The sequence below is a fragment of the Triturus cristatus genome, chromosome 12 (genome assembly GCF_964204655.1).
Source record: "Triturus cristatus chromosome 12, aTriCri1.1, whole genome shotgun sequence".
NCBI classification, from domain to species: domain Eukaryota; kingdom Metazoa; phylum Chordata; class Amphibia; order Caudata; family Salamandridae; genus Triturus; species Triturus cristatus.
In genome coordinates, this window is record NC_140595.1 from 241291464 (window position 1) to 241314864 (window position 23401).

Consider the following 23401-nt stretch of genomic DNA (forward strand, 5'->3'; position numbering starts at 1 on the left):
AGGTATTTAAAATGTATGAGGCTCAGGCGGTAGTTTTGGGATAAACGTTTGATCTGATTGCAGCAGTATGGCCAGACCTCCTAAGACAGATCGGCGCCCAGGTCTTCACTCCAGGCCGCGCGGGCGCAGTCAGTGGCGATGGAGGAGTCCGCAAGCACGAGGGTGCAAATCTTGGTGACCAGCTTGCGGGGGGATGTGGATGTGTAGACAAAGTTGAGGACAGCCATCAAGGGGGGGACTGGGGAAACGTGGGCTGAAGCTCCATGCAGAGAGCTTTGAGTTGATAATAAAGCAGAGTATCCATGGGGCTGGACTCGGCCGTGAGTGAGAAGAAAGTGTTGCTAGGGTAGAGGTCCGACACCGTGGAGAGTCCCAAGCGGGTCATGCGTTTGACCATTCTGGCCGTCTGTAGAGGGGGGAATGTCAGGTTATGTGCAATGGGCATGACATTTGCGGAGAGCATGCTAGAGCCAGAGTATCTCTGGAGCCCGTCCCTGGCCCATCGCAAGGTCTCCACTGTGTCGATTTCACCACGTGGTGGTTTCGCTGGGGCAAAAAGAACGGTCAGGGGCGGCCAGGGGGCAGCGAGATCAGCCTCCACCGCAACGTGTGGTTGGAAAGGTGTTGGGTGCAGCCAGAAGTGAAGGTAGGTGGCTTGGGCAGTTTGAAATCCGGGGCTCCCAGTCCACCACACGGCAAAGGAAGAGTGAGTATATTATATGCGATTTTAGGTTGCTGACCGGCCCAGACAAGGGTGATTATAAGTGAGCGGAGTCTGCGAGAAAAGTGAGCTGTGAGGGGGATGGGGACATTCATGAATAAGTACAGAAACTTCGGGAGCACCACCATCTTGGCGATGGCTATGCGTTCCGCCAGAGACAGGGGCTGTCGTCGCCAGAGTTGAATCTTAGACTCCAGCCAGTCCACAGCGTGGCCAAAATTAGCCTTCCAAAGTTCGTCCACACCCCTGCTGAGCCAAATACCTAGGTATCTAGTGGGTCCCGACGCCAATACAAACAGGTAATCCGGCGTGAAGGGGGCAGTGGCGTCCGTGAGGGGAAAAAGAATAAACATGCTCCAGTTAACCTGGATGGCGGATAGGCCCCCGAAACGTACCACCTCGCGGACCATGGGACCGAGATTCTCCTGGGGATTGCCGACATAGAGTGTGACGTCGTCCGCATACATGGAGACGACTAGAGCTCGAGCCGCGAATCTGAGACCCCTCTGGGTGTGATATTGTCTGAGCCTAGCGGCAAGGGCTCCATGGCGATGGGGAATAGCATGGGTGAAAGCGGGCACCCCTGCCTCCAATTTACAATGTTGACCGGCACCTTCGTCCGCTCCAACAGCTCATATTCTTCATCCTTGGACCCTGCCTTTGACCTTAGTTCCCTCCCTGTGTAGTAGCTTCATAATTTCTATATATTCTCCCTTCCATATCCTCTCCTCAGTGGCCGCCATGAGGTGAGCTCCCAATGGCTTCCACGTCCCCATATAAGGCAGTTTCTTAATTGTTAACTCTTTGCTCTCAGGCTTCTCTGACTCTTTCTTGTATTGCTTCCTTTTCCACTCCCACAGACTTGTCAGTCTCTTTCCCAGGTGACCCCTGCTGTTCCTTACTTGGCTCTGTGAACCTTGTGCTGCTTTGAACTCCCTGTTTTTTGCCCCCCCCCCTCCACTGAATCACTTGTTCCCATAGTGTGCTCATCTGAATCCATGCCTGTATGTTTGACATAAAAACCGTTGCTCAAGCAGGCTTCCACGCTGACTGGACGCTCCTTTGCCTCTTCACCCACAGATACCATTACAGCGGTGTTCGCCCTGTTCCGTGTTGTCTTACCTGGCGCTAAAGTCAGTGTCTGCTCATTGGCTCTTCATCTCGCCATGTCTCCTCTCCGCATGATTCCACTACTTCTGCCATGAGTGTGCTGGGAACCTGCAGCCGGCAAAATACTACGGCCAGAGTGATTAGTAGATCCCCCCCCACCCCTCATGCTCCTGCCTCCCCTGCCCTCCCCCTACGAGCTCCACCTCATCCCGTCATGCACTTCACCTTCCTCCAAGCTGTCTTCTTCATTATCAAGCGTGCTTACATCGTGGTGCATCACCACATTTTTAACCCATTAACTCTGGGGGCCGTACCCAGCCCTCCCAGCCTGACTACTGACGCTGATCCCTCCGTGAACACAACAGTCGAGGGTTGCACTCCACCCTCCTGACCGTTGCACCACCGAGGCCACACCAGACCTTCTTGGGGTGAGGATCTTGTCGCCCATCATCGCAGTCCAGCTAGCCACACAGGGCCATGCCTTCTCTTCTCCTCGGGGACAATGAGCTATGCTGAGCACTCCAGAGTCTACAACAGCTGTTGCTGCAACAACCTGTGAGAGGTAATACAGGCTGGAGTGCTGGTACAACCCCACGCCTGTGAGCCCCCTAACTCACCTGATTCTCTCACACTACTTGAAATCCTACGTCCTTCTGCTTTCACCACCTGGGACCTAGCCAGAGCACTATCACTTGTGCCTGGTTGAGCCTCTTAGCTCATGTCCTCCGACTCGCCTCTGCCCAATCCCTGCCATCCCCCCCCCCCATCCTGATCTACCTTACTCCTTATTAGGCGGCCTAATTTCGTCACCCAATGCATGGCGACCCAAATGTGTCCCCTTTATTGCCCCCCTGGTTTTCCTCCTCATCCTCACTCCAGATCAATTCTGCTGGTGCCACTGCAGGTGGAACCCATATAGCCAGGGTCTGCTCCCCCACCCTTGAATCCACGAGCCCACTCTGTGAAGAGGCGTCCTCTCCCACGTAATCTGGTTCCAGCATGTCCCCCAGTTTCTGTTCTCTGAGGGGCCACTGCGGCCCCACCCCTGAAGGTGCCCTGCTTAGTCAACTGTCCCTGTCCCAATCTAAGGGTGACCATCTGCCCTGTAGCCATCCATTCTTGCCTGCTGCTGCCTCAAAAGCTGGGCCTTGTACCTGTGTCCCCCACCCTCCTGCAGTAATTGGAGGTAAAGCTGCCTTATATCCACTAACTGTGTCCCCCTTCTCTCCTGACTCACCAGGATTAACCAAATGTGCTTCTTTCCTCTTCCCCCACGCTGCTCTGAGCGTCTGAAAGGCCTTTCCGGCCTGCCCAAGATGCGCTCCTCTTCCCCTGTCCCTTCTTTGAGACCGCGTGCACGTCCGCTGCGGCCCGCTCCTCGCTTTTACCTGCAAGGGCTCACCCGAAGGTGGGAAGACCTGATAAATTGCACTAACTGACTTCCAGCTGGGGAAGGCCTCAGCATTCCCCAGCTGCTCTAGCTCGAGGCCCTCAGACTGCTGCGGCCCTCCCAATGCCTTACATATGTCCCTGTGTGACAGGGGAGCGGCCCTCTTGCTCATCTGCATGGCACCAAGTTCAAGGGTCCACCGCGACGGGGAACATGCCAGGATTGCGGCCGCGACCCCCTCTACCACCCTCCTTATGGGGCACCACTACGCTGCCGCCTCCCATCCACAATAAGGTCTAGGTGCCCTCTGGCCTCCAGGAGTCGCAAGGACTGTGCCACCATTTCCTCCCTGGAAGACATGATGGTAAGATCTGTACTGATGCTGAAGCACCAAACAGAAAAACCTTCTTCGCAATACTTCACTAGAAGCCTACTCCTACCTAAGCAGACACCACCAAAATCAAAAACGCTAACTACCGAGGTACCAGTTATCGTGTCACCAAGGCAGGAACCTCAAAATGGCCGCATATGGACCTCTTGGGCTACAAAAGAAGCCCCAAAACCGCATAAATCCCTGAGCAGTAGTCAGACTGCTCCACTTCCCCAAATTACCTGGGGGGCAGACGTCCCTTTCGCCAGCTGCCCCCCAAATCTCCATTGTCTACTACTGCATGCATGGAGGGTTTAGTTGTTGTCTTCAGCAGGCGTCTATTCCGTAGAGATCCTTTGCATTATAAAGCACTAGGTGCATACCAGCTAGTGCTAGCCTGCACAGCCGTGGTCTGCCAGTAATGCATGCTATAGCCTCCATGCGGATGCTCTTTTGAGATGAATAAACTGCTTATGACAAGGTACGACGGCACAAATTCCCTATAGTCTGCGTTTTTTCAGAGCCAGCAGCCGAGGTGAATGACAGGTCGGGTCACTATTTGCAATTGAAGCAGCTGTTAAAAGTAATGGAAACATTTTCTTTTCTTTCTTGTGCTTTATTTTTCTAGCTTACAATGTCAAGCAGAGAGGACTGTTTCTAATATATATTTGCAATAAATAACTAATAGGTTTTTGATGTTTTTAATTTTGCACTACATTTTTTTTCCTTATGTTTACAAACATTCTTGCTTTTCATATGACAAAGCTACGCACCAAAGTTTTAAATGGTTTGTGGGAAAGGTGATGGTGGGACCATTTATTATGTGGGATAAAGTACTCCCTGGTGTCCATGATAAGGTTATTGCAAGTCACCTCGGAGTTTCATAGCCTTATAAAGGAACTTAGCCTTCGGCCTCGTTCCTCTATATGGGTATGGAACCTCCGTGAGTTGCAATATCCATATAATGTATGGCAGGATGTACTACTTTATCCCTTATATTCTTTGTCAACAGTATGTTTGAGTGGGTAAACCTTTTCATAGTCGCATCACAGCTGCCCTTATCAGTGGACATCAAAGTCATTGTCGTTCAGCCGAAGGGCACCAGGATTTTGTCATCACAGTGATGACCATTGTGAGAAGTTGGCCTGATATGTAGTGCTCACTATTCTAGTGATCACTGTGTATCATTCCAAACGACCCTTATTGATGATTGGTTGTAAGTAAACCTTATAGACCAGCTATCCTAGTAGCGTGGATACGAGCAGTCTTAGGCTAAACTCTAGAGGGCGTGTTAAGCCAGCTGTTTACCATCACATATACCCCTTGAACACCAAGTGAAAGGACTCCACACAAGTTGTTATGAAAATAAAAGGATATTTATTTATAACAAGACTACCCTGGCTCTTTATGAGTCAGGGAGCTAAGCACACTACAAAACTCTTAGGAAAATACTTCAGTTGCACAATTTACACAAATGCCCGAGGGGCACGAGAAACCATCTACACTAACAGTGAAATGCGAATGGTTAGAGTCTGGAGGTACTGATTCCGGAGTGTTCCGATCAGTGGGACTAAACGAAAAAGGAACTGGACACTTGTAGAGCGAACCTGCGATGGAGCACCGAGATGCTCGAGTTACCTAGCCCGGAGGCTGCGGCTGCGTGAAGTTCGGCAAGATGTCGGGAGTCCTCGTGTAGTCTCAGGAGCCTGAAAGAAGAAGTTGCTGGCAGGCGACCAGTGACGATGTTCAGAGCGATCCAAGCCTGGATCGGTGGTGAAGGAGACCTGAAAGCAGAGGGGACTCAGTTCTCAACCGCTAGCCAGCGATCGTGTGGGTACCAGGGGGGGTACCGGCTGAAGTCACCTCGACCAGGTGAGTGGGTGACGTCGGACTCGGCTGTTCCTCGGACCAGGAGGCGCGGCGGCGACCAGGATGGAGGGCGAGCTGTCCCACGAAGGTGTCTGCTGTCGATGATGCTGGGCCCAGGAAGGGGCAGCGGATCTTGGCAGTGGCAACCCAAGCGGGGGAGTCCCGATGGCGTCGGGAGTGGACCAGGAGGGTCCGTGGTACTCCTCTGTTGAAGGGGAGCAAAAGCCAGTCTGGAGCAACCAGACCGGTGATGCAAATAATCTTGGAGCGTCGTGAAGAGGGCCACAAGCCGGTCGGCAAGTGGTCGGACAACGCTGGGAACAGCAAGAAGCGGAAGGGCCCCCACGCAGATCTCGTGGATGCTGGGGAGACAGACTTCGATGCTGGAGCTGCTCAGGGTTTTAGGGCTTCTCAAACCCTAGGTGCACTCACTCGAGGGTCCCTCGGTGGGCGTGCTAGATAAGCGTCGTGCAGGTTCTGAAGATAGCCGGTCCCGCAGGTCTCGTCACACCTACGACTCTCAGCTGGGCTGATGAGGTAGGTAAAAGGTCAGAGATGGCAGGGAACTCGGGTCTCGTCGAGCTGGGCAGTCTTGATCCGTAGGAGACGTACAGCAAACCGCAAGCGCTTAGGTGGTGCCTGCCGGTGCAGGGTGGCTACTCCTTAGCCACAAGGGAGAGTCTTCAGAAATAGTCAAGAGTTCCTTTCGTGGAAAGTGGTTCGTGATTCGGAGTTATCCGATTATCTGATTATCCAATTTGGGAAGGGGACTCGCTCCTACCTTTATTCTAAGAAAAGGGGCTGGCCCGTGACTAGGTTCTACCTATGGGTGGAGCCAGGAGGGGGGTGGTTACACCCCTATCCTTTGTCCGGCTTCGCGCCAGCTCAGGGGCTGGTGTGCCCCCGAAACTGGTTTGAGCCGGGCTATGCACAGTGAGCACCGGGGTGCCACTTGCAATCACCTTCCTTTCAGCCCTGCCTACCTGGGATACACAAACCCTGTCTGGGATGGTGCTAACACCGCCCTCGACAGGAAACCCTTTGTCCAAGCTCCCCTTGCTGGAAGGTCCCCCAGCAGCAGGAGGTCAGACTTGTGTCTGGTGGCAGCATCCATTTTGTGATGCTGAGGCTTGAGTCAACTTTAACCGGGGTTCAAGGTTACTTCCATGTCGTGTCCCTCTAAAAGGGGGGAATGCTAACCCCGTCGCCAGGACTGGCGAGGGGTTCGTATTCCCATTCGTATGACACCTTACTCGACATGTGTAGGTGATGTGATGCCAAAGTTAGCAAATAACCGCAAGGATTATAATGCATTAAAAGTAGTTGGCCCGCGTCACCATGGAACGGCTATTAGGACTTGGTTCCGCAAGCCGTCGACGGGCTCAGCTCGCGCCAGAGCACCGTCCCACATGATTCCCGGCACTCTGCCTTCAGGATTGATAAGGCCTGCTATAGGAGTGACTGATAGGAATCCATGTGTCCATTTTAGGGTTTAGGTGTAGGAATACTACACCTACAGCAACGGGTGATTACACCACGTGGCCCCAGCTGTCGTGCAGCCAGTTGTGTCAGATTTGGGCGGCCATTCCAGGGGTGGCATAATACATGCTTCAGCCCCTGGTAGGCCCTGGGTACACCGATGCCCTGGATACCTGTGGTATGCTGAGACAGGGACTGACAAGGCGGCCCAGTTCCAATTAGTGGATGCACCTAATGTACATGTGTGTTAATTTCGAGAGAGAACAGCTAGGCTGTGGGTCTGATTGGCAGGCCCACAGCCGGAGAAAGTCGTAAACCAATGAAGCAAAAGCAAAAAAATCGGGGTGATCATAGGATTGCAGACCCTACTCTCCTACATGACCCCCCCCCAAACTTTGGGACAATAAGCTAACCTTGACCAGGTGAGTCTTCTTGCTCTAAGTGGAAATACCTGGAGAGCCCATCTGCATTGCCATGATCAGTGCCAGGTCTATGCTCCACTGTGAAGTCCATCCCCTGTAGGGAAATGGACCACCTAAGTAGTTTGGGGTTTTCACCCTTCATTTGATTTAGCCACAAGAGGGGCTTATGGTCGGTCTGAATCTTGAAGTGAGTGCCAAACAAGTATGGCCTCAACTTCTTCAGGGCCCAAACCACAGCAAAGGCCTCCCTCTCAATAGCTGACCAATTCTTCTCTCTGGGGGTCAGCCTCCTGCTAATAAAAGCTATGGGCTGGTCATGACCATCAAAATTCAGTTGCGATAGAACAGCTCCCACACCCAGCTCCGAAGCGTCTGTTTGGACAATGAATGGTTTGGAGTAGTCTGGACTCTTTAGGATAGGTGCTGTGCACATGGCCTGCTTTAGGTCATCGAATGCCTTCTGACAGCTTGCTGTCCACTGAACTTTTTTTGGCATCTTTCTACTTGTCAGGTCGTTTAGCGGGGTCACAATGGATCCATAATTTCTGACAAATTTCCGGTAATAACCAGTCAGGCCCAAGAAAGCTCGAACCTGAGTCTGGGTGGTTGGAGGAGCCCAGTCCTGGATGGCCTGTATTTTGCTCTCCAATGGTTGAACCTGGCCTCCACCTACAAGGTGGCCCAGGTATACAACCTGTGTCTGCCCTATCTGGCACTTGGTGGCCTTGATAGTGAGGCCTGCCTTCTGCAGGGCCTCTAACACTTTCCTCAGGTGGACCAGGTGATCCTCCCAGGTGGAGCTAAAGACAGCGATATCGTCCAGATACGCCGCACAGAAGTCGTCCAACCCAGTGAGAACTCGATTCACCAGCCTTTGGAAGGTGGCAGGTGCATTTTTCAAACCAAAGGGCATTACCACGAACTGATAATGCCCACCCGGGGTAGAAAATGCTGTTTTGGGCTTGGCCTCCTCAGCTAACCTGATTTGCCAATACCCAGCTGTCAGGTCAAACGTACTTAAGTAGTTGGCCGAGGCCAACCGGTCGATAAGTTCGTCTGCTCTTGGTATCGGGTGGGCGTCAGTCTTAGTGACCGCATTGAGGCCTCTGTAGTCCACGCAAAACCTCATCTCTTTCTTACCGCCCTGGGTGTGAGGTTTCGGCACGAGCACTACGGGACTAGCCCAGGGGCTGTCCGAGGGTTCAATGACTCCCAGCTCCAACATTTTCTGCACCTCTGTCTTGATGCAGTCTCTGACATGATCAGGTTGCCGATAGATTTTACTCTTTACGGGCAGACTGTCCCCAGTGTCGACCTCATGGGTACACCACTTGGTCTGACTGGGTGTCAGAGAGAACATATGTCGAAAGGATTGAAGAACCTGTTTACAATCCTCTTGTTGATGTCCAGAGAGGCTGCCGCAAAAGACAACACCATCTACTGATCCATCGTCAGGGTTCTGAGAGAGCAGGTCTGGGAGAGGGTCACTCTCCTCCTCCTGTCCCTCATCTGTGGCCATGAGCAAGCCCATGCCCTCCCCGTCGACATATGTCTTGAGCCTGTTTACATGGAGCACCCTGTGGGGGCTCCGGGGAGTTCCCAGGTCTACCAAGTAGGTGACCTCTCCCTTTTGCTCAGTGATCGTGTGGGGCCCAGACCATTTGTCTTTGAGTGCTGCTGGGGCCACTGGCTCCAGCACCCACACCTTCTGTCCCGGCTGGTACACAGTCAGGACAGCCTTTTGGTCGTGCCAAGCTTTCTGTAATTCTTGGCTCGCCTCCAGGTTTTTAGACGCCTTTTCCATGTACTCCGCCATCCGCGAGCGGAGACCGAGCACATAGTCCACAATGTTTGATGCCGGCTTTCTGAGAGGTCTCTCCCATCCTTCCTTTACCAAACAAAGGGGTCCCCTTACAGGATGTCCGAACAGAAGCTCAAAAGGGCTGTAGCCAACCCCCTTCTGCGGGACCTCTCTGTAGGCGAACAAGAGGCAGGGTATCAGGACATCCCATCTCCGCCGAAGCTTTTCAGGTAGTCCGTGAATCATCCCTTTTAGGGTCCTATTGAATCTCTCAACAAGCCCATTGCATTGTGGGTGATAGGGTGTGGTGAACTTGTAGTTGACACCACATTCCTTCCACATAGCAGTCAGATATCCCGACATGAAGTTTGCACCTCTGTCTGAGACGACCTCCTTAGGGAAGCCCACTCTGGAGAACACTCCAAGTAGGGCCCGTGCCACCACAGGTGCTGTAGTGGTCCTGAGGGGAATAGCTTCAGGATACCTGGTGGCGTGGTCCACCACCACCAGTATAAACTTGTGCCCTGATGCTGTCTGGGGTTCCATTGGTCCGACAATGTCGATCCCCACTCGTTCAAAGGGTACCCCCACCACTGGTAGTGGTATGAGGGGGGCCTTTGTCGTGCCACCTGACTTACCACTGGCTTGGCAAGTGACACAGGAGCGGCAAAACTCCTTCGTATCTTCGGACATGTGGGGCCAGTGAAAGTGTGGAACAATTCTGTCCCAAGTCTTATTCTGGCCTAAGTGACCTGCAAGGGGAATCTCGTGGGCCAAGGTGAGAAGGAAACCTCTCAGAGACAAGGGGATGACCAGCCTCCTGGTCGCACCAGGTTTGGGGTCTCTTGCCTCGGAGTACAGGAGTCCATCGTCCCAGTACACTTTGTGGGTACCTGTGGCGTTCCCTGCAGCCTCAGCAGCGGCCTGCTGTCTGAGGGGTTCAAGTGAGGGGCAGTCTAACTGTGCCTTCCCCAGGTCTTCCCTGGAGGGTCCCCCTGAGCCCAGAAACTCAACCTGACCAGGTTCAAGCTCTTGCGGCTCAGTTTCCCTCAGTTCTTTAAGGTCAGCCTCCTCGGAGACTTGATCCACGACCTGGGGCAAGGGGGAAGGCGAAGCCTTACCCTTACTGCTCCTTTTCTTGGAAGGTGTCTGGTCCGTTCTTCCAGGATCCAGCACCTGTTCAGTGGGGCATCTTTTGGCCCGTGACCTGGTCACAGCAAGGACATGTGCTGGCAAGCCTAACATCTCCATGTGAGTCCTCTGCTCCACTTCTGACCATTGTGACGTTTCCAAATCATTGCCCAACAGACATTCTACGGGGAGGTCTGAACTAACCACAACCTTTTTCGGGCCACTTACCCCTCCCCAGGAGAAATCAACAACTGCCATACTGTGATTGGTAGTGACGTTGCTGGCATTGGTCACTAGGTAACTGGTACCTAGCATGACCTGTCCAGGGTCCACGAAGTTAGGCGTCACCATGGTGACACTGGCACACGTGTCCCTGTAGGCCTGAGCCACTTTTCCATTTATCAAAGGTGTCTGTCTGTATTTGCCCAATGTATTGGGACTGGCATCAGGGGACATATCCATATCCCCTGTACAGACAAGGACGGCCTGAGTGAGCGTGCCGACTAAGTCGTCACTCCCCTCGGTTCCCAAGGTTAACCCAACTAATGCCTTGGGAGGCGCACTACCACTGCTGACTGTACTAGGGGGCGCAGGTGCCTTAGGGGCTGCAGTGGCAGGAGTTTGCCCTCCTTTCTTGGTGCACTCACTAAACCAGTGAGTCTTACTTTTACAGTATTGGCACCACCTTTTTGACTGGCCTTCTTGAGTCTTCTTATTCTGTGAAGCCTGACCCCCACCCTCTTTGGTTTGTTGGGGACCTGTCGAAGACTTCTGGTCATTTTGTTCGTTCTTGTTACCCTTTTGGTCTGCTTTCTTCTGACCACCCTGGTTCTGATTCTGGTTCTGCTTGACCCTTGTTCTGACCCATCTGTCTGCCTTCTTTCCCAATTCTTGGGGAGAGGTCAGATCCGAGTCGACAAGGTGCTGATGCAACAATTGGTTCTGACAGTTGTTTAAAATCTGTTCTCGCATGATAAGATTGTACAATCCTGTGTAATCAGTAACCTTGCTACCCAGCAACCAGCCTTCCAAAGCCTTAGTGGCACAATCGACAAAGTCAGCCCAATCCTGAGACTGAATTTTCTGGGTGTCCCGGAACAGCACCCGGTACTGTTCCGTGGTTAAGCCGAACCCATCAATCAGTGTGTTCTTCAGGACTTGGTAGTTGTTAGCATCCTCAGCTCTTGTAGTGAGGAGCTTGTCCCTTCCTTTACCTTCAAAGGAAAGCCACAGTATAGCTGCCCACTGACTTGGGGGGACGCACTGGACAGTGCAGGCCCTCTCCAAGGCAGTTATCCACTTGTGGATGTCGTCCCCTTGTTTAAAGGGGGGCACTATTTTACTCAGGTGTCTAGTGTCTATACCCCTGTCTTTCTCTCTATTGAGAATGCTGCCACCAGTGGGGTCTAACCCACTTAATTTCTGCTCTCGGGCCAAGGCAAGTCTTTCTTTGGCGAGGGCAAGTTCTTCCCGCTCGATCCTCAGATTGACCTCCCGCATTTTCGCTTCATGCTCCCTCCTCTGAGGGGAAGTCATTCCTCTCTGAGAAGGTGCCTGAGAGACATGTGTATGAACCGATCTGCCAGAGCCTCTGGAGAGAGACCTAGCTCGTCCGTTCCCAAGGTTAAGCCTGCTTGAGCGTGGGCCCGGGGCTCCCCCAGTTCCATTCTCATGCCTGCTTAAGTTGGTCCTTGTAAGCCTGCCGACTACCACTGGACCTTTGTCTGCCTCGTCTCCCGATAACTCGTCCTCGTCCTCCTCCTCTGTGTGGAGGTCGAGGTCTGGGTCACCGAGGGTTCCCTCTAAGGGAGGCATGTTCCCATCTGCACTGGGGGGACCTGGGTTAGAGGACCTCCTAGCATCGTACGCCTCTAAGAGACCTATCAGTATTGCGATGGTAGGGTTAGAACCCTGGTTTAGCTTCCTGGAGGCACACAGTTGTCTCATCTCCTTGAAGCTAAGAGTTGCATATCGTGACACGACCTGTGGAGGGTCACTGACCACTAAGGGAGTCCCTGCAGACTCTCCGTGGACCGACATGCTTTTCTAGCGGGGTGTAAGTGTTGCACCTACCTACACTATGGGTTTACCTACTGATCCCTTGCTAAGAGTTGTAGTCAGGGTGTGCTAAGCCCTGTTACACTACAACAGCCGGCTCAGTAGAACTCGGAGTATTCTAAGTTAAGTTATATGTACCTGGGTACTTATGTGATCTTTCACTGCGATATTCTTAGGATACGTGTGTGGTAAAACAACAGCAAGCTCAAATCCCAACCGCTGCTCACCAATGTGAGAAGTTGGCCTGATATGTAGTGCTCACTATTCTAGTGATCACTGTGTATCATTCCAAACGACCCTTATTGATGATTGGTTGTAAGTCAACCTTATAGACCAGCTATCCTAGTAGCGTGGATACGAGCAGTCTTAGGCTAAACTCTAGAGGGCGTGTTAAGCCAGCTGTTTACCATCACATATACCCCTTGAACACCAAGTGAAAGGACTCCACACAAGTTGTTATGAAAATAAAAGGATATTTATTTATAACAAGACTACCCTGGCTCTTTATGAGTCAGGGAGCTAAGCACACTACAAAACTCTTAGGAAAATACTTCAGTTGCACAATTTACACAAATGCCCGAGGGGCACGAGAAACCATCTACACTAACAGTGAAATGCGAATGGTTAGAGTCTGGAGGTACTGATTCCGGAGTGTTCCGATCAGTGGGACTAAACGAAAAAGGAACTGGACACTTGTAGAGCGAACCTGCGATGGAGCACCGAGATGCTCGAGTTACCTAGCCCGGAGGCTGCGGCTGCGTGAAGTTCGGCAAGATGTCGGGAGTCCTCGTGTAGTCTCAGGAGCCTGAAAGAAGAAGTTGCTGGCAGGCGACCAGTGACGATGTTCAGAGCGATCCAAGCCTGGATCGGTGGTGAAGGAGACCTGAAAGCAGAGGGGACTCAGTTCTCAACCGCTAGCCAGCGATCGTGTGGGTACCAGGGGGGGAACCGGCTGAAGTCACCTCGACCAGGTGAGTGGGTGACGTCGGACTCGGCTGTTCCTCGGACCAGGAGGCGCGGCGGCGACCAGGATGGAGGGCGAGCTGTCCCACGAAGGTGTCTGCTGTCGATGATGCTGGGCCCAGGAAGGGGCAGCGGATCTTGGCAGTGGCAACCCAAGCGGGGGAGTCCCGATGGCGTCGGGAGTGGACCAGGAGGGTCCGTGGTACTCCTCTGTTGAAGGGGAGCAAAAGCCAGTCTGGAGCAACCAGACCGGTGATGCAAATAATCTTGGAGCGTCGTGAAGAGGGCCACAAGCCGGTCGGCAAGTGGTCGGACAACGCTGGGAACAGCAAGAAGCGGAAGGGCCCCCACGCAGATCTCGTGGATGCTGGGGAGACAGACTTCGATGCTGGAGCTGCTCAGGGTTTTAGGGCTTCTCAAACCCTAGGTGCACTCACTCGAGGGTCCCTCGGTGGGCGTGCTAGATAAGCGTCGTGCAGGTTCTGAAGATAGCCGGTCCCGCAGTTCTCGTCACACCTACGACTCTCAGCTGGGCTGATGAGGTAGGTAAAAGGTCAGAGATGGCAGGGAACTCGGGTCTCGTCGAGCTGGGCAGTCTTGATCCGTAGGAGACGTACAGCAAACCGCAAGCGCTTAGGTGGTGCCTGCCGGTGCAGGGTGGCTACTCCTTAGCCACAAGGGAGAGTCTTCAGAAATAGTCAAGAGTTCCTTTCGTGGAAAGTGGTTCGTGATTCGGAGTTATCCGATTATCTGATTATCCAATTTGGGAAGGGGACTCGCTCCTACCTTTATTCTAAGAAAAGGGGCTGGCCCGTGACTAGGTTCTACCTATGGGTGGAGCCAGGAGGGGGGTGGTTACACCCCTATCCTTTGTCCGGCTTCGCGCCAGCTCAGGGGCTGGTGTGCCCCCGAAACTGGTTTGAGCCGGGCTATGCACAGTGAGCACCGGGGTGCCACTTGCAATCACCTTCCTTTCAGCCCTGCCTACCTGGGATACACAAACCCTGTCTGGGATGGTGCTAACACCGCCCTCGACAGGAAACCCTTTGTCCAAGCTTCCCTTGCTGGAAGGTCCCCCAGCAGCAGGAGGTCAGACTTGTGTCTGGTGGCAGCATCCATTTTGTGATGCTGAGGCTTGAGTCAACTTTAACCGGGGTTCAAGGTTACTTCCATGTCGTGTCCCTCTAAAAGGGGGGAATGCTAACCCCGTCGCCAGGACTGGCGAGGGGTTCGTATTCCCATTCGTATGACACCTTACTCGACATGTGTAGGTGATGTGATGCCAAAGTTAGCAAATAACCGCAAGGATTATAATGCATTAAAAGTAGTTGGCCCGCGTCACCATGGAACGGCTATTAGGACTTGGTTCCGCAAGCCGTCGACGGGCTCAGCTCGTGCCAGAGCACCGTCCCACATGATTCCCGGCACTCTGCCTTCAGGATTGATAAGGCCTGCTATAGGAGTGACTGATAGGAATCCATGTGTCCATTTTAGGGTTTAGGTGTAGGAATACTACACCTACAGCAACGGGTGATTACACCACGTGGCCCCAGCTGTCGTGCAGCCAGTTGTGTCAGATTTGGGCGGCCATTCCAGAGGTGGCATAATACATGCTTCAGCCCCTGGTAGGCCCTGGGTACACCGATGCCCTGGATACCTGTGGTATGCTGAGACAGGGACTGACAAGGCGGCCCAGTTCCAATTAGTGGATGCACCTAATGTACATGTGTGTTAATTTCGAGAGAGAACAGCTAGGCTGTGGGTCTGATTGGCAGGCCCACAGCCGGAGAAAGTCGTAAACCAATGAAGCAAAAGCAAAAAAATCGGGGTGATCATAGGATTGCAGAGCCTACTCTCCTACAACCATCATTTAGAAAAAAAAAAGCCACAGCTTTTCCCTTCGCAGTGAGTTGAGATAATTTTAGATAACTCTAGTGTACATCCATTCCTACATTCATTTTGCACTGGAATATATAATATAGATGGTGCTGATGATTAGAGAGGATTCTGGCATTTAAATTAGGGCCTGGGTGTTTTTCCCGTTGTTTCTCGTGCCGAAGGAGGATGGAAGCTTTAGGTCTATTTTAGAACTTTGCCCTCTCAGCTTCTTCCTTAAAAAGGACAAATACAGGATGCCCTAATTGTATCTACCCTGGATCCTGGAGACTTGATTTTAGTGCTGGATGATCTACAGGAACCATATCTTCATATTCCCGTCCTGCAGTAATTCCCGCCGGCGTTACTTTTGGTTCAAGGTAGGCCAAAAGCATTTTCAATTTTCCATACTCTCCTTGAGCCTGACAAGTGCCTCTCAGGTGTTTATGAAAATGATGGTCGCAGCACATATTCAGAGGTTTGGTATACCAGTCTTCCCCAACCTTGATGATTTGCTGGTAAAAGCGGGCTCACCACAGTCGGTTCTCGATCAACGTACCGAAGTAACACCTGACCTGACATCTGGATACAGTGCAGTTTTGAGCCTTCCTTCCAGGTCAACGAGTCCAGGACATTTGGGCTATGATCCCAGTGTTTCATCCTTAGTCCTGGATTTCAATAACAGTAGCTCTGAGACTTCTTGGCCTCCTGAATCCTACTTGTCAACTACACCAGATGGCAGATGCGGGCTCTGCAGTAGGATGTCAAGACTCAGTGGGCTCAGCACCAAGGGAACTGTCAAATTCCATCCAGGTTTCGTAGAACACTGCAGAAAAACCTGCAGAGGTGGCTGCTCAAATGCAGTTGAACTGGCACCAGACCTCTCTCCTACGCCACCCAGAGCTAATGGTAGTGACAGGTGCATTACTGCTGGGTTGGGAAGGTCACCTGGGAGAGGTGGAGATCAGAGATTGCTAGTATCCAGCATACATCCAGCTCCACATCAATATTTTTGCATTGCGGGCCATTCGCATAGTGTTTTAAAGCCTTGCTTCCAGCCATCAAAGATAGGCTGGCTTATGTTCTCACAGACAACACCACTGTCATGTGGTATTGCAACAAGTGGGGTAGGGCGCGGTCCTGTGCCAGGATTCTCTACAGCTCTGGACCAAAATATTTCCCTGGTTGTGAACCACCTGGGGGGATCTTTGATTGCTATGGAGGCTGAACTCGCCAGGCGACACCTAACGTATCATAAATGGCAGTTAAACCCAGAGGAGGCACAGGGCATCTTCCAGCAATAGAGATAATCATGGCTTAACCTGCTTGCCACTGCAAAAATGTACAATGTCAATACTTTTGCACACTAAATTTCCCAAGAAGACTCCCCCTTGGAGAAGGATTCTGCCTAGAGTGCAGCTCGGGACTCCAGTTTGCCTTCCTGCTTTTTCCTCTACTGCTTAGAGTTCTGAAGAAAATCAGGAACAGGCATTGTAAGGAGGGGAAAGGAGGATCACCAGTCCAGCACACGCCCTCCCTCAAAAGGTAATATTACAGTGTGTGCAGTTCCGAAGTAGTAGTACAAGCTATCTATTGAGCAAAAACAGGTCATCAAAGACAATTTAGTTGCAGAGCACAAGCCTTCACACACCAAATGGAGGCAGGCTTCATCATCAGGTTGTGCTCCTCATTGGGCTAGAGCTGCACTGCCCAACGAGCCCCTCACTAAAAGAGGGCCCAGCTAAAGGGGACCCTAAAGGCCTAAAGGTACTTTTAATGATAGGGAACCTATGTCTAGGTTAAAAGCAGCAAGGACCCCGTGGGAAATGATGTCCCAGGAGATCAAACATTGGTCAGCATGTTTCTTGCCTCATATTGTCCCCCACAGGATCGGTGGCAATTCATCAGGACTATTCTATTTCCTAATGTACAAGAGGAGCTCTACCTTAATCTGGTGAAGTCGACGTGCCCTATAACATTGACCTACATAATTTCCCACGAGGTCCCCACTGTTTTTAACCTTGACATAGACCCCCCCATGAGATTGAGGGGCTGCAGTTGACTGCATTCAGCGTTCCTCCTGAAGTTTTGGATGCCATTTTGGTTACCAACACCCATCTACAATATTTCGCTATGCATAGTGCTTGGATGGGTTCGTGCCCTAGTGTGGTTTCTGCAATACGGACCAATTACAGGCAGAGCTGTTGGATGTCTTGTGTTGTCTTTAGCCCGCAAGGACTTGCAGTAGCAACTATTAAAGGTGATTTGTTGACCCTTTTGGCATTTTGCGTTTACCCGACCAGCCATCCATGTGTAAGACACCTGTTGTGATGTGTTTTCTTAAAGGTTTAGAACCTGTTTCCACCTAAACCCTTAGTGATGCTTCAGTGGGACCGAAGTTTGGTTCTCGCATTCGTTGTGTACCTCATTTGAGCCAATGCCCAACTGCCCTTTGTGTCCCTCTCATTGCGCTAACTTCAGGTTATCGAGCTCAGGCTCTTTCAGGCCAACTGTCCCACACTCTTTTCTTTCCAGACAAACTAGTGTTACGGGGCAGAGCAGAGTTTCTTTCTCAGGGTGTCATTCCCTCTCATGTTAGACAATCCATTATTTTTCTCTTCGACATACTTTGCTTCAGCTCGTCCCTTGAAAGAGGAAGTGAGACTCAGTCTTTTGGATCTCAGAAGAGCATTAAGCTTTTACATCAATCGTACCAAGGACCATTGAGTGGGCAATCATCCCTTATATGGGTTCTCTAAGCCTCTGGCTCCAGGACTCATCCAAATCCTAAAAAAACGCAAAGAGAGGCAAGGTGGTGTAGAAGCGGACAATATGACGATGGACAGTCCTTTGTTTTAACATCTGCTATGCATTTGCTATGGAGCAGCTGCCAGAAGGTCTGGGGGGCATTCTACCAGACCCATGGCTGCAACAAATGTGTTAGAACACAGAGTCACCTGGTGAGTACTCAGAGTGGTGGGGAGGTGGGAAATACCTCCTTTCTGAACTAGGACCCTCACACACCCAGCAAGCTAGGTGTCATGCTTCATCATATGGGTCTGCTCCTCGTCGAGCCGGCGCCGCAATGCTCGACGGGCACCCATAAAGGGGCTCTTTATCGGAGATCTTTTGTTCCTTGCCGTATAGGTGCCGTGGGTGTGAGGGGCCTGGTAAGATGTAGATGTGGTGTGTGGGTTAAAACAGGTAAGGGAATCCTCTATAATTATTTTTATTCTGGAGAGGTCACAACCTAATTAAAAAGTAAAAAGAAGAAGGAGGGCGACTATTTTGTTTTAATCTGACAAAAATTACGCCCTACCCCTTAGTGGTCAACATGTTTCTCTCCTATAAAATGTCTCTAATAGATCAGTTGGCGATTCCTCAGGACCTAGTGACTAAATGAAAACCATCAGGAAGGATGCAGCGGAGCGGGTAGGTGAGCCGGACTGCTCTAACATGTCTGTGTGTACTAACTAGGTCGAGCCTAGAGTCAGCGCAAGAGCTGCTCTAGGGAAGATCTGTGGTAGTTCAGTACAGGAGAGAAGCCCTGCCCACTAACCTGCCCATATTTTTCATTGGCTTGTGTCTTTGTCCTTTGTAAATGCTGGCTTCTGGTTCCTAAATAGGCTTGTTAGTCCTTCCTTAGTACGGCCGTGTCATCTGATTATTCCCATGGCTACTGGCCCCTTTACTTCGGTTCTTACACAGTAAGCACTATATTCTTTATTGAGTTTGTCCTACTTAAAAGCAGGACGATGTTCTTTGTTTACTTTAAGCACACTGTGCGCGCTTTCACTTTCGAAGATGCCAGGACAATTTCGACCGCTTGTTTTAAAGTGTCATGTGTGCGTGGTTCTGCACTGTATGGGCTAGAACAATAGCTGTTTTATTTACACGTTGCATGTTTACTTTGTCAACAGTGAAGATAAGTGCCACGCAATGAGCACACCTGACTGATGTGAATGTCACTTACATTCTGAATAAAAATTAAACTCATATGAATACTGAAAACTTGGCAGCTATGTGTCATAAGCCGAAGCCGCTCGAATTGCACTTTCTAGGGATACTGCGAGAACCTGATCTAGTCTCTTTAGTATTTTTTGCCACTTGCTAGGTCGTGTTTAGCGCAAACACTGAACGTTCAGCAAACCACGCACCCTGCTATCGCTGGGCGCACCCTGATGACGCGCTGATTGTAATTGATGCAGAGTTCGCCAATGGATATCGTAGTCATGCTTGTGCGCACGTGCATGGTGTTAGCATCATGGAGGACGGAGAAGCGACCACCTTCTTTAGACGAGGTGGAGGACAGGTAAAGCAGACTCTAGCCACTACTTTACCCCGTTGTTTGTGTCCTTACCTGAGTGCGTTACTGCTGCCACCCCGCTGTTTTCTGAGCACCTCACAGAATTTTGCTATATCAGGGTTACCTGATAATTTACGAGTCAGCAGGAAGACTGTGTTCTTGTATTCTCATTTTTTAGGAATTTTTTTTAATCTGCTAATCCGTTTAGTTCAGTTTGTTGAATTTATATAAGCCAGGGCACATCTGCCTTGTTCCAATAGGCAGGTAACATTTAACGCTTGTGGGTGACACGGGCTATCGGGCACTGTCCTGCACTTGTCTCTGTCTTTAGATCTTTTTGTGTTTGCGTATCTCTTCTATCTTACCCCTAGGTGGCCTTTTCTTCGGTTTAAGATTTGACTGGTTACTCACGGATACTGTTATGTCAAAGTGTCTCTTCTGTTTCTTTGTCCTTGCATTCTTGCTCTCTGCCCCACTATGCCCACCTGATTACCAGTGCCTTGAGTGAAGTCGGGTATTGTGAATATCAAACACGGCTGACTGTTCTCATTAACTCTCACTAAAGTATCTGTGCTTTCTTTGTGCTGGTCTATGCTCCAAAGTTTGCCCCTCAGATCTCCCCGCCTTCACTGCTGCCTCTTTCACTCCTTACAAATACAAACATCACCTTTTCTTAAGACGTCTCACTACTTCACGTCCCCTTAGTTTCATGGAGACCACCTTTTACTGTACTCATGCTCTTATTTCACCTCCACATCTGCTTTTCTTTCAGATGATCTTTTGCTATTTCTTTCTAAAACACAAAGACCCAAGAGATCCGCTATAGTGGATATGTTTCTGACCGCTGACATTTTTTCTAAGGCTTTGGCATTTCGCAAACAATAAATATCTTGAAGTTACAGGCAAACTGCTTTAGTTCCTTGGACCTTAATTTGTGTATACATCAACTGTACGTTGTACTTTGGCAATTCATTTAGCTGTGTGTCTATATCCATGGTTCCATTTTCCAATAGAGTAATGCAGGGTTACTTTTAGGATGCCTATCCTCCCTAGATACCAAGAGGTTTGTTGTCTAGCTTTGTTCAGTTTGTTGTCCTTTGAATTCAAAAGATTTGTTGTTTGCTTTTCTGTAAAGATATCAGAACTTGATGGTCTGTTTTTTATGTATCAAGTTGTAGTTGCTGTTCCAGTTCTACTTTACAGGTGTTCACAGAGGGAACAGATGCATACTTTGTTATGCTTCTATCCCACTTGTTATAGTCTTGCCTGTAGACCTGACGCCAAAGTTGATTGGAAAACTGGTTTGTCATTGTTGCTCGGATATGAGTTTACCTTAAAAAATGAAAAGACAAGAGGCGGTTGGGGAAACAGGAACAGGTTGCTTTAAAAATAAACTTTGCAGCCTGAAGAGCCTCAACAGAGTGTGTCTGCTCAAGTCTTTTGGTGTACAAAGTTTTGTCCGCTTATATACAGTTAATGAGGTACAATAAAACTATTTTCTACATTCCAAAAAGCATCTCAGTTGAAAATCAACAAGCACGGGCATCCGATGAAGACACGGATGTTTCTCGATCTCGGGGAGAGCCAGTGTGTGTGTGTACTTGTACAGATGTCTGGCATCAGAAGCGCGTGATCACTACGTTTGGTGTGTGTGTCCTGTTTGGGTGAGCGTTTCTATCTATATGTGACATCTACCATTGTGGTATTTTGGAGATCGCAAGCCCTTTGCCAAACGTGGTTTATTGGGGCCAGTTTCCTTGGACATGTTTGTGGTGCATCTACCTATTTGTGGGGTATCGATCTGGGTGTTCCCTGCGCATGCGTTTGTCTTTAAGTTAAGAGAAACCCCACCTGTGACCTGTTAATCGAATGGCGCGGGAGTGGGTTGTAGGGCTTGTCTAACCATGTAAATGGCATTGCCGTTTATTTATGTGTTGATTTTGAAAACATAAATAAAAGGCATTGTCTTTTATTTAAACTCTCGCAAATGCGAGACCTCTTGCATTGCAAATGCTTGTTTTTTTCTGTATTTAGACGCAGAACACCAGAGACATCGCAGACGCGAGTTTGCTGACCTGGCCACATTTGCTCGTTTCTCACCGCTGTTGTCGCTGTTTTCTTCTCCTTAGGTGAACAACGGTTCCTTGAAAATTGGCCGCGTGGTGCGGACCAGCACTGGCGTATACACTTGCCATGCCACAAGTGGGGAAGGCGAGATCACACACACCACCCGCCTGCTCGTTCAAGGTAATCTGAGCGCTGTACGTCATATACTGTCAGAGTGATGCAATGAAGGTAGCATATGAAAATCTGACTGTTACTCCAGGGAAAATGAATGTAATGTGAGTGTGGCGCAGATGCTTCCAGTTGTTGTGCACACTGGCGTAATGAATGTTTGTGAAGCATGACAAGACTTTGGCTTCTTTTGCGCCTGTAACAGAAATTTGCAAGAGACTACTGAGACTGGAAACAAAGAAGAGACTCCTTCCTACAGTGAATCTGTTAAATAAGATAACAATGCAGGATGTCTAGCTTTTTTGTTTTACCATTTTTGCCCAATTTTGGGGCCTAAACTGCATATTTGAAGATACCCAAAGGCTCGTTTGTGTAGTTAGATTTTGCCCTATGGGAAGGATTTAACTACTTCTGCCAAGCTATTGCTATTTAAAACCATGTAATGTGATGTCAATAACCAGGCAATTGAATTTTTAAGCTGAAATATGTGTTGTATCGTGTTTATATGAGTTGGCTTGATGCGTTGCATGTGTGAGACATTTGTGGACGTGGATCCACTTAATTTCGATTGGATGTTGGAGAACAACACTGAGGAACCAGCACCTGGCAGTTTTTTATATATTTTCTACAATGCAACAAACGAAGGGCAGGACAGTAAATGCTATACAACACTTAAGCTTGCACCCAATAAGAGGATACCGAGCGTTCGCGTTGGAGGAATGTGAAAAAACCTTCAAGACTTCATACAGCAGAGTACAGTAGAAAGCAGATGACACCAAACCTGCAGTTCTCGCTTGTCCCTGCCATTGTCCAAGCGAGGCTGCGCTTACTCAAATGGCCAGGCTAAATGTGCAGGGTAAACCATCAGAATACGAGACGGCGCACACTTAAAATGTGTGCTAATGTGCAATGATGCAAGGCCTTTTAACAAGGTATCAAACGATTTCAGTGTCTACACACAAGAAGGATGTTATGTGTATGGATCACATTGTACAGGATCCCCACAAAAGAATTGACCTTACTCATGAGCAGTGTTTCGTACATTTTGTCGGAAGTGCAGATTGCTACTGTGAGCTTTACTGATTACGACGATAGTAGATGTGCATTGACCGTAGCTAGGTGCATAGGTCCGGGGGGAGGGGGGGGGGTGTTTGGGGTGATACACCTCCCTAAAAAATGTATTCTGTAGTAAATAGTTGGGTACAAGTGCTTTCAGTAGGGTAATGTGAAGTGCCTGTCGGATTTCACCTGGGATTTGTACGTGCCCACATTAACAAAAACACAGACACACTCTCTCGTTTATGTTTTGAAGGCCTTCAAAAATGTTGATTAGTTTGAAAAATATTGCATTATAAGTACCCTTAACAATTCCCAGTCCTCTCTCTTTCCACTGCCTCTCAAGCCCCCCTCATTTCCTGCTTCTCATATAATGTGTTATAGGCAGTGCTTTAAATGGAAAAAAATAAGTGCAGGTACTCACCAAATTGAGATGTGGACTAGAGGGCGGGGCTTGGGGTGGGGCTAGGGGGCGGAGCTATGGGCAGCACAAAGGGATCCGGCCAGGGGCACCATTTAAGCATTCATGCATGCAGACAGGGCATTCAGTACATGTACTTTAGAAACGCGTGCATTAGTTGTTGCCCTCATTACTAAACCTTGATCCCATGTGCT

The 23401-nt window shown here is 50.0% G+C and overlaps 1 protein-coding gene across 3 annotated transcripts in view; it reads left to right on the top strand.

Annotated features, from left to right (window-relative positions):
• IGSF9 (immunoglobulin superfamily member 9) overlaps window positions 1-23401 on the top strand; it is an 808805-nt gene that overhangs the window by 482877 nt on the left and 302527 nt on the right. For all 3 annotated transcript variants that reach the window (XM_085639861.1, XM_085639863.1, XM_085639862.1), the window contains one exon: window positions 21625-21742. In XM_085639861.1, coding sequence (XP_085495987.1) covers window positions 21625-21742 — 118 coding nt within the window. The remainder of the gene's footprint in view (window positions 1-21624; window positions 21743-23401) is intronic.